The sequence below is a fragment of the Castor canadensis genome, unplaced genomic scaffold, assembly GCF_047511655.1.
Source record: "Castor canadensis unplaced genomic scaffold, mCasCan1.hap1v2 HAP1_SCAFFOLD_114, whole genome shotgun sequence".
Classification (NCBI taxonomy): Eukaryota; Metazoa; Chordata; class Mammalia; order Rodentia; family Castoridae; genus Castor; species Castor canadensis.
The window spans coordinates 19,783-31,823 of NW_027395343.1; the positions used below are offsets into that span (position 1 = coordinate 19,783).

Sequence of the window (12,041 nt, forward strand, 5' to 3'; positions counted from 1 at the left end):
GAGTCTATAGTAAGTAATATTAGTGGCTAACATTTCTGTGTACCAAGCACTATGCTAAATATTTCAAATACCATGTTTAATAAACAGTCTTGTAAGGTAGTACTATCTACATTTAACAGATAAGGAAACATAGACCGAAGAGTTTAAGTAATTGTCCCAAATTCTCACAGCTTATGACATGTTGTAGGTCGGATTCTTTTCATTTCACACTCTGTTGCTGCCTTGGTGCCAGGATTATACTTGTGAAACAATGGATCTGCTTCATGTTCTCGGTAGAGCATGAAATCTACCAAGACACATGGTTACTGTACAGTGTGGTAAGTACTGTACTTGGTGGTGGTATTGTGTATTACTTGGAGGTGAGAGGTAGCCTTATGAATAAAGCAGCATCCGTTGGATTATGAGGGCTAACAGAGTGGCTCAAGTGATAGAGCGCCAGCCTAGCAAGTGTGAGGCCCTAAGTTCAAACCCCAGTACCGCACCCCCCCCCAGCAACTGGATTATGAAGAATAAATAATCCCAGTGAAGAGAGCTCAGTAACATCCTATCACGAGTTAGAGAAAAAGAATGTTGCTTTACAGGAAGTATAATTCAGTACAGGTAGAGCTGTGTGGGTTGTGATATGAGATTGGAATCTGGAGAGAGATATCAGCTGATGAAGGTTGTTATAATTTCATGCCTTACAGTGAATGGGTGGATCAAGAGCTACTTTGGGAGTGAAGCAAACTTCGTTAGTGACTGATGGAGGGTTGGAGGTGAGGGAGAAGTCAAAGATGTTTGGTTTTTGGCGTAGGCAGTTCTGTGCTGTTGTATTCACTGAGATAATTAAACATGGGCGGGGAAACATAATGAGTTCAGTTTTAGATAGATTGAATTTGAGATGCATATCAGATGTCCACATGGAAATATTAGCAAGCAGTAGCTCAAAAGAGAGCAGTCTTATCAGGTAAAGGCCAGTAATTATTCATCTTTTAGCATCCAGGACACTGGAAGTAAATGGTACCCTCTTTGCAGTTACCGCAAGCACTTAGGCCTTGCTTTTGAGAGACAGGCGAATGGGGAAGATTAAGACTTTGTAGAAGAGGGAAGAGATGTTGGTAGACTTGATTGAGAATATTTAATGTGTATGGTAATTGAAGTAAAGTGATATTTTTCCCTATTAGCATAAACTTATATTTACGTACCGACTGCAGAATATTAAGCGTATTGTAAAAGCGCATGAAGGTTAATAATGACCTGAACTACAAATGGGCACTTACAATTTCATGGTAAACATATGTATCATGTTTATATGTCTTCCCTCTTCCCCCAAATTTATATTTTTTTAGTAAAAGTTAATGCTATCCATATGAAATTAGTCTGAAGTAAGCTGAAGTGCTGTATCCAAGTGACAGTTTTAGTGTATAATGTGAAATGGAAATGCTTATGAGAAAGTGCCGTCTTGTCCATTATACCTAAAAAAAGACGGTGGTTCTCAAACTCAGAGTCACACCTTGTTAAAACACAGTTTAGGACCAGGTGTGAAAATACATGTCTATAATCCCAGCTACTTGGGAGGCAGAGGTAGGAGGCTCTCAGTCTGAGGCTGGCCAGGACAAACGCATAAGATCCCATCTGAAAAAGAAACTAAAACAACAAGAACTGGGAGCATGTATCAAGTGGTAGACTGCTTGCCTAGTAGCACAAGGCCTACAGTTTAATCCCCAGTACTGCCATAAACACAGAATTTATTATCCTGGTGCCCTCCGCTCCTCCATTCCAGAGTTCCTGTGGAGTAGATAGACCTGCTGAGAGTTTTCAGTTTAGCTTTCTGATGTCGCTGGTTTGGAGATCGTGTTGAGAAAAACAGAAAAGGAGCCAAGGAGTGACTTTGAGATGTATTGGGAAATTCTAAGCAAAAATCACACACACACTACAAGGAGTTTTCAAACAGAGGTGTATTAATTGTTTCATTAAGGAAGAAAATGTGGATCTTTTTTTTCACCTTTAGAGAACTCCCTTCCTTCCTTCCTCCCTCCCTCCCTCCCTCCCTTCCTTCCTTCCTTCCCTTTCTTTTTCTTTCTTCTTTTTTTTTAAGGGTATTGGGGTTTGAGCTCAGGGCCTTGCCCCTGCTAAGCAGGTGCTCTGCCACTTGAGCCATGATACAGCCCTTTTTGCTTTGGCTACTTTTGAGATAGGGTCTCACTTTATGTCTGGGCTGGCCTGGACCGTGATCCTCCTTATTTGTGCTTCCCAAATAGCCGGGATAAGAGGCTTACACTATCATGCCTAGCTGTTGATTGAGCTGGGGGGGAGGGTCTCACACATTTTTTGCTTGAGTTGGCCTCAAACTGGAGTCCTCCCGATGGCCACCTATTTAGTAGCTAGAAGTACAGGCATGAGCCACCATTCTAGTCAGAGATAGCTTGAGTAATATGTTTTGTTGTTAAGTCATCACAACTCTTACAGTCCTAATTGTTTTTCATTTAATTGGTTAAAGTAAATGTTTACTGGGAAAAAAAGCACATACAACACAAAAGTATATAAAGTAAAAGCCTCCCACCACCTAAATCATGTCCTGTTAAAGAATTTCATGTGGCTAGAACTGTGGTTAAAGAAGTAGAGCAGTTATCTAGCAAGCACAAGGCCCTTAGTTTAAATCTCAGTATGCTCCTCTCCCCCCCCCCCCCCCGCCACTGCAATAAATAAGTAAGTGAACAATACACAAACAAACAAATGAGATGTTCAGGAGCAACGTACCTTGCTGTAAGTTTGGAATACTCCATATAACACAGTATAATAGTCAATCATGGTATTTACCTTGATGTTAAAATGCCCAAATCCAAAGAAGGGCTTCGTAGGTAGTAGACAAACTTCAACAGAAATGAATGTTTTTATATATAACTTATATTGATTTAGACTCAGGTAGAAAACATCGGTCATATTAATATCAGTCTATATGTGGAGCTGTACTTGTACACAATAGTATCTATTAAGTGTTCATTTTCATATTTTATTAGGAGGTTTTGACTCTCAAAATTTTAGCCAACTCTCCTTTTACTGTTATATGGTATTTGCCCCATTGAAAAATGAAGGTATCATTGAAGTGATAGGTGCGTAGAATTTTTTGCTGTAATTTCTATATCCCATTCTTTTATTCTTTTTCTGTTTTTGTTAGTATATAATAATTGTAAAGGGGGTTTCATTGGAAGATTTCCATATACGCATACAATGTACCCCGGTTTGGTTCATCCACTCCGTTATTCTCCCTCTTCCCCCTCTCTTTTCTTAAAATTATTTCAGCCATGTTTCAGTGTTCCATATTCTAATACATAAACCATATTCGCTCTCTTTAACCTTCTTCATTTACCCTCCCCTCTCCTACTAGTACCCTCCTCTTCACACGAACCGTTTTACAAACATGGGGTCAGGGGAAGGGCTAAGGAAGAGTAATACAGGGGGTTATACTGATTGAAGTATAATATATTTACAGGTAAAATACCAAGGCAACACCCCACTGAACAATGAACAGCGACTTAAACAATGAAGGACAGGAATGTTTTCTATTTTGAACAGCCCAATCTTAAATGAGCTAAGTTAAAACCAAATAATATTGTAAATTAATATATCTAAAGAAGCTTACCTTTCTTTTGCTTTCTGTATTTCTCTTACCATTTATTACAAGTTATTCTCTGCCATTTATTAAAGATTCTTGATTAGAGCTCCTGCGAATAGACAGGCTCTAATTTGAAATGATTGTGTTTTTGAGAAAGATATTTTAACTACTGAATACATTTTTACCATTGAGCACTATAAGTAGTGGTTAAAATGCCAGGGAATTCCAGGAAAAGTCTTTTCCCCCTGTAGTAAAGGACAGATAGTGACCTGAACTGCCATTTATTTTTAGCATAAGGTGAAAGTGTTCAGCATTTATAATTCCAATGTGGGATTTCAAGAAGCATCTCTCTCTCTTCTGGAATAACTGGACATTTCTACCACTTTGCTATCAGAGATATTTTGGCATCAGTTACTAGTGAGGGCTTCAGTGGTAAGAAACAGAAGTTTCAACAGAAGTGACCAGGAAATAGAAGAAGGTCACAGGTGATGGAGGGGAAGGCCAGGCTAAAGAAGAGCAGGATTATATCATGGTCTTCTGGAAGAAAAGGATTGTCAGTGTTTTGACAGCTGGGGGCTAAATGGAGGGGAGTTAGGGTGGACACTTTGGGAGAGCGAGAGAATGTGTGGAACCTAGAAATAGTGAGGAAAGAGATTCTCTTAGACACCCTTTTTTGTTTTCTCTCAACTAGTTTGGACCTTTTCCATATATCATATTGTAGAGTTACTTTGTTGATCCATTCTGCTTTTATGGTGCTCTTTGCAGTCCACAATCTTGGACAGACTTTTATTTTCTTGGTTCCTATTTCCTGGTATAGTTTATTTTAGGAATCCTCCACATAGTAGAAGAATGTAGTTAGAACCAATCTCTACCAATGTTAATACATGACACATTATTTACAAACAACATTCAGAAAAACTGTTACTGATGTATAAATGGCCTATAAAAGTAGACACACCTGTGTATCCATCACTCAGGTCAAGAAATAGAGCATTCAAATATAACATGTATGTAGACATTTCCTGAATGTATGGAAGTATTTAAGCTTTGAAGCGAAGTTAGACCAACATGGAATTAGTACATTTTTATTCAGTTTTTTTTTTTTTTTAACCACAGCAACAGATAACAGTAAAATCTTCCCTGTGTATTTGTTTTTAGGTGGTGTAAAAGCAAGAGAAGAAAGCGAAGGGAATCTTTCACATGCTGCTGAGAAACAGCTTTAATGTTAGGCGTTTTCCTGAGTCCTGTTTGGACCTTGTTGCGGGCTCCAGCTCTTTTAATAGTCTTGTCTTCTGTCCCTGACCTACAGGCTGGAAAGACGTACATGTGGACTTGGAATGCCATGTGCTTCTTTGAGTAAGGCAGGAGAGTGGGCGTGTGAAACAAGACGGAAGGTGGTTCTGGTTGCTCTTCAACTTTATTTGTACCCGTCTCCCAAGAAAGTAACATTTTTTCCCCCAAAAAGCCCATTTCATTTCTCATTAAAATTCTTACATGGCTTCTCTGTCAGTGGACCTAGCTCTGAACCAGTAGGGTAGTAGGGAGGCACGTGAATCACTTTTCTCAGTTGTTTATCTACTTTCTTAATGATTTCACAGTTGTGGAAACCATAGTAATGAGGTCATAGTTCCATTGTTTTCTGTACTGATTTGTACTGTTTCAAGCATAATATTTTTAGTTTTTAAAAAAGTACCTTCTAACACCAGTCATCACTTTCTTGCTAGGCTTGTGTGGCTATATACTTTTAGCGTGGGAAGCCTTGTGGGTTAAAAGAGAAATAATCTTGGTCGAAGAAGCATCATTGAGAGGTAGATGGTACCATGTATCATGCCGCTGGCTGAGATGTGCCTTGTCGGTGTGCCTCTGACTCTTGAGGCATCACTGATGTAATAGAGGATATGGTATCTTAGTAGGAAGTAGTTTTCTTACCTGAATAATGTGGAGACCTATATATTGTCTTTCCTTTTTTCTGTTTGTCTCCGTTTCTTCCCATCTGTTGAGTTGGCAGTACATGTGCGTAAATTGTAGCCTGTTGTTAGCTTTAAAAAACTTAGTGCTTTTTGCCAGAAAATTTAGGCACTATTCATTTATCTAGCTTTAATGTGGAAGTTTACATTTTCTTTGAGGCACCGAGGTGCAGAAGATTTCATGTGCTGTTTTGCATGTGCTTTGTCTTTCAAAACCCCTTTTCCTCAATGACCTGCTTCTCACCCACAAAGACCTCTTGAACACCATCTTCTAGCGTCTGGGCCAAGCCAGCTCACTTATAGTTTTCTTCCTACTGTAAATACAACTAACAAGGTAAATGCAGGCAGGAGAATTCCCAGCAGATGGAAATCCCCAGGATAGAAAGTTTTTGAGGAAGAGAACTGGTGAAGTGGAGAGCAGTGAAGTTAGACAAGGCGAGAGACAGGCAGACAGATGGCCTGGTCACGCAGGACTGAATAGGCTAGGGTTGAGTGTTTGGATTTTGAAGTGTAGTGGAAAGTAATCAAAAGGATTAAACCTTTGTTTTAAAATGAGAAAGAAAGATATGTTCAGATTTTGCAAACGAGCACTGTTGTCTGCTTTATAGAGAATGGATTAGAGGAAGCTGTGAGTGGATGGCTCCCTGTTGGGAAAGTAATGAGGAGTTCCAACTAGAGACAGGGTTAATAGTACGAATATAGAGAAATAGCAGCAAGAATTTCCAAGCTAAATGTGGCAGAATTTGAAGATGAATTGGGTTTGGAAAGAGTAAATGAGGAGAAAGGTTAAAAACGGAATCCCAGGTTTTTGGCTTAATTCACTGGATCCAGCAGAGATGCTCTTACTCAGAAAAGGATAAATGGTAGTGAGCCTGAGTTTGGTTTTTTGATTTTGTTTTTGTTGGGAAGGCACTGCTAACTTTAATGTTGGCTGATTTAAGTTGAAGATGCTTGTAAGATTGCCAAGAGTAGATGAGAGAGGATGCAGGTGCAGTTAGGGTGCCTTGAGCCCAGAGAAAGGTTGTTCGGTGTGTAGGGGTGTGTAGGGGAAATTTGGCAGGGAGCCTGCGAAAGGAAAGCCTAAATTACCCATTTTTCCCTATAAGAAAGCTACCTGAGCCTTTTTCCTCAACTTGAATATATTATCCTACTACAGCTGTAACAAAGTAGTGAAATGTCTGTTTATATAAAGTTGTTAGTTTAATTACACATAATTTTTAAATAATCTAAAATGTTTCTTTACAAAACTATCTTTTTCTTCTCACTTCATGTTATAATTTTATTCAAATATTTCTTGCCAATATTTTTAAACTTTAATACTGTCTTTAGCTTTTAAACTTTAAAACTATTGTCTTCTGTTTTATTGACAGGTATCTTCTTACCAATTGCTGACATAAGTTTCTTCATCATTATCAGTCATGGTCCTCTATAATTATGTGCTATAGTTCGATAAGCACATTATCCTCATTTTGGTCTGAGCTGTGTGACATCGAGTTCCTTGCCAGGAACTTGCTTCTGAGCTACAAGAACTTTTTTATGTACCTTTAGTAACATTAGCACGGTTTGCTTTTTCATTTGTTCTGATGATACATTTATGGTTATCTATTATATAACTTTGTTCTCAACAACTTTCAACATTCACAATGGTGAAGTCATAATCACAACCTCGTAATTTTACCAAAACCTCTGTTAAATTTTTTTGTTATCCTTTTCAAAAAAAAAAAAAATAGAACTAGGTCTGGTGATGTGGTTCAAGTATACAGTGCCTGCCTAGCGAGTGCCGGGTCCTGAATTCAAACCCCAGTATCACTCTCACACACACACACACACAGACACACAGACACACACACACACACACACGAAGAACCAATTTTTCATGGGACTGTTACAGACATCCAAAATAAGTATTGGCTTTTGTGTTGCTGTTGTTTGTTTTGTTTTGTTTTGTCTTCCCCAGCCTAATGATTTTCCCAAACATTTCTGTATCAGTCAGTGATCACCTCCTTTTCATGAGCCTTAGGATGTCTTCACTGGGCAGTATTTCTTATAGCATGAATAAACTTTCTCTTGAAAATCACATAGGATGGCAGTTTCTGCTCATCCTAGTCCATATAGGCCATTTTAAATATCACTGATAGGTATGAAGATAATGCCTTTTTTTTCTTTTTGACAGAGGGAGGTTTATTATAAAACAAAATCTCAGGTAATTGGAGGACTGGTTTATTATATAAAAGCCTTTGTAAGGATCATTGTTGAGTTAAAAAAAAATCAACTTTCATTTTAAGATAGTGAATTTCCACTATGAATTTTTATCTTGTTTCCTTGTTATTTGTCAGGGGAACTTGATTTATGAAGGTACTTTCCCATGATTGTGGAAAGAATTGCTGTGTAGAAGATGCATGTTTCCATTTAAGTGAAAAAAAAATTTGCAGTCTTTGTCCTGGAAAATACCTAGAGTGGCGGGGGAGAGTAATTTGAGTATAAATGTCACTACTTTCATAGCTTCTGGTGCTGTGGAACTTCTGGAATAAGACTATAAATCAGCGTTTTCCCTCTTTTTTTGACTTTGAATAAACTACTCCTTTTAAAGAAGAGTAGAAGATTAAACAAAACTTAATTCTGTTAAGAAATACAAGCGGAGAAATATAGTTGGAGTATTTTATTTGATTGTGGCTTCTAGTGCCTAAAATATGTTTATTTTTTTTAACTTGCCCTAGCTTAGCTATTATAACTAAGGTATAATAATGCAAGAATGACTTCAAATATTGAAGTTGCGATTCTTTTTGTTTCTTCGGCCTACTACTCTGAAAAGCTGTTGCTTCATCAGCTTTCATTTTTATTCTGAAAAGTTAATTGAAAATTTTGTCTGTGTTTGGCCTGCCTATGTTCCTCCTAGAACCATGGACATGTAGACATTCTGTGAATGTGTGAGACCATCACTTATCGAGAGATAAGTGGGACTGCAGAACAGTCACTAGACAAATACCAATAAACTGGACATGGTGGCACCTGCCTGTAATCTCAGCACTTGGGGAGGTTGAGACTGGACAAGGCCAGCCAGGGGTACATACCCAAAAAAAGAAACTCAAAAAAGAAAAAGAAAAGAAATTAACAAAAAATTGGACAGATAGAAAGTGGAGACTAATTGACATTCCGTCTAATACTTATTATTTGGGCTAACCTAATAAGTATCAGAATAGTTCATTTACGTGTTTCTTTGTGGATTGATTATTTTGGCTTTCTGAGGGTGTTTAGTTCTCTAACCACCTGTGGTTTGGGTTCATAATGACGTAAGAGAAATAACTTTAAGCAAGTATTGTTTTTTAAATCAGGTGAGTAAACAGAAGAAAGACGGATCAGTTTTGTTTGTTACATGGCTTTGAAGAGAAAGGAAAAATTCACTGCATTGTTTTTGCAGTTCACATACTCTACAACTAAATTATTTTATACTCAGAAAATTCATAAAAGCCAGACCTTTAAGAAATACTAAGGCAAAATTTAAAACTGTAATTTTATTCATGTGCATTTGGCTGAAAAAGGAAAGTTAACTGAAAATTATGAAATTAGTTTAAATAGCCAAATGGTCTTTATTTGCAGGGTACGGAGGTGTTTCAAGCTCTTACTTGTTTAATGCTTGTAGATGTGTAAAATCACTTATCATGTAACAGGTGTCCCTTGGTATCCATTGGGATTGCTTCTAGGACCTGTGGATGCTCAAGTCCCTTATATAAAATGCTGTAGTATTTGCATTTAACCTATATACATCCTCCTCTGTACTTTAAATCCTCTCTAGACTATAAATATCTAGTGCAATAAATACTATAAAAAGTAAATGCTTTGTAAGTAGTTGTTATACTGTGTTGTTTAGAGAAGAATAACAATAAAAAAAAGTCTGCGTATTTGGTACAGATGCAACTTTTCCCCATATTTTCAATCTGCGCTTGGCTGAATCTATAGATGTGGAACCTGAAGGTGAAGAGAGCTGACTGAACATCAAGAACAAAGCAAGTCAGTGTTTAAAAAGACCTGCGTAGGGGCTTCGGGTATAGGTCAGTTGTAGAGCACTTGCCTAGCAGACCGAAGACCTTGTGTTTGTTCCTCAGCACTGATAAAAATGGCCCATGTTCTTTTTTGTGGCAGGTTGGTAATTCTTATCAATGGGAATAACATAAAATCAAACAAATGTATAAAACATCAAAAGTGAATGTGTGCAGAAAGAAGAAAATGTTTAGGTTACTAATGCTTTTCCTTCGGTTTTACTTTCATTCTCCAATCTTTTCTCCTCAATGTTAATCTTCCCTTGCCTTTTTTGAAATGAATATTTCAGAAATAGGCTTCCAATGTAGCCACCCACCTTCTGTTCCATTTTTGTGCCTCATGTCTACTGTAAAGCAATCAGTTTGTATCTACTATCTGTACACAACCCAGCTATCCATACCTGTAATTTAAAAAAGAAGTGAAAATAAAATTCTGGAAAGAAAACAAGAGAGGGTAGTTTTCCAGCTCTAGGGATAATTAATTTCTTTGATTACTTATTGATTGAGTTGTTCTCATTGTACATATACCTCATTATTATTATTCTCATTATCCTGTACCCTATATTATTGTTCTGCACACCCTGGATATACAGAGTATATATGTACATGCCCTGTATTATTATTATTTTTATCACTATATTTTCATTATCCTATCCCCTTGTAGGATATAGAAAACAAATGTAACACATGGTCTTTGCCTAAAGTTACTTATAATCCTAGGCAGAGCAAGCCTGAAAAAGGTAAAGATACTAGAAGAGAGTAACATGAAAGGCACCACATGAGTTTCATGTCAAGTGAGTAGTGCAGAGGTTTTATGCCACTGGAAATTCAGAGGATAGAGTGCTCTGGGATAGAGCATGGGATAGAGAGTGGTCAGGTCAGGCTTCGTGAGGGAAATGTGAATGAAGGAGAATACCGTGCAAAAGCACGTTGTGAGGAGCAGGGAATAAGCAGACACCTTGAGGCCAGGACCTGTTGTGTTCAGGAGGTAGAGACTTAACTGCTTGACACCAGTGAAAGAAAGAGTAATGTGTTATAACTTGGAAATGTAGGTTTATAAGAGCCTGCCAGGTCCAAGGTTCATGATAGCCCTTGAAAGTTCTCAAGGAGAGAGTGAAATTTAAAAGACTAAGGCAGGCATGCTATAATCCTAACACTCAGGAGGCTGAGGCAGAAGACTGTTCATTGCAGGCCCGACTGGACCACATAATGAGATCCTGTCTCAAAAACAGACACGGGGCTGGGGATTTAGATAAGAGGTAGAGCACTTGCTTAGCCTGCCCAAGGCCCTGGATACCAGAAAAACGAAATAAAACACACACACACACACAAACCTAAGAAAAACGAAAAAGAATTTTAAGAAACTGGAATAGTAAGCCTCCATTTACTTCCTTGAAGCCCTGAGTAAACAGGGTCCCATTTCTTTTGCATTGTGAAATGAAAAACTTTATATAAAAGTTGGGATTCCCTTATTTAGAAGGACAGTGAATCCTAGTACAATCAATGAACTATGAGTTAACTTGAAATTTTCAGCTTCTTAAGTGATAGAATGATGCTGTCCTTAGGGGCCAGTGATGAGAATTAGAACAAAAGGATTTGCCACTGCATTTCTAGGAGTGTCTAAGGAACAGGGTGTTCAGCTCTAATTGAGTGCCAGTTAATGAATCAGAAGCACAGCTACTGTTGAGAAAGATAGTTAAGATACTATAACTTGATTGAGAACAAAAACAATGAGCATCTGATTTTGTTGCTTAATTTCTTTGTCCTTCCCGCAGCGTTCTAGTCTGTAATGGGCTCCTGAAGTTACCCACAGTGTTTCTGTAGCTTTGTCCTTAGCCAAAGAACAGATAATGTTCACATCTGCAGCACACTTTTCTATGTGCATTCAAAGTTGTATGCAATAGACATTAAGCTACTTTAGTTTCTAAGTTCCCTCAGGTGACCATCTTTTTTTTTTTATCCCGCAGGGCCTGTCATGGTGTCTGACACATTTTCTGGGCCCACATAGTATTTACTAAAATGAATTAGTTCAACCAGTCATGTACTGACCAGACAGAGTTGGCATCAGTAATAGCTGGTATCCTGGTACAAGTGTTGGTGTCCCTGTTTATTGTTGGAGCGAGCTATTCTTCTGAAGTCTGCTCATGGGACCAAACCGAGATGGTAGCTTTTTTACCTGGAATAATTAGCAATCGATTGAATTTTTTTTTCCTTAAAATTTTATGTTGGTGTTTCTACTGGGTTGCTGTGTATGTAACTAGTATAGGGCCTAGCCCATCTTTTCAGGAACTCTAGATTCTGTGTCTTTCTAGTTACTGTGAATAGTCACCTCTTAGTAAGCAGTAGTTTGAGGGTTAAAGAGCTGAGTGAGCTCTAAGATTACGAGGCTGACCCTGGCTGCCCTCGGTTCTTCCACATTGTACGCTACATCAGATGTCAGTG

General features: G+C 38.1%; 1 protein-coding gene across 1 annotated transcript in view; it reads left to right on the forward strand.

Moving 5' to 3' along the window:
• The first annotated feature begins 92 nt into the window (after nt 1-92).
• The window catches only part of LOC141420311 (importin-11-like), a 46,895-nt gene continuing 34,946 nt past the window's right edge, over nt 93-12,041 (forward strand). The window contains exon 1 of the mRNA XM_074064583.1: nt 93-317. Coding sequence (XP_073920684.1) covers nt 280-317 — 38 coding nt within the window. The 5' untranslated portion in view covers nt 93-279. The remainder of the gene's footprint in view (nt 318-12,041) is intronic.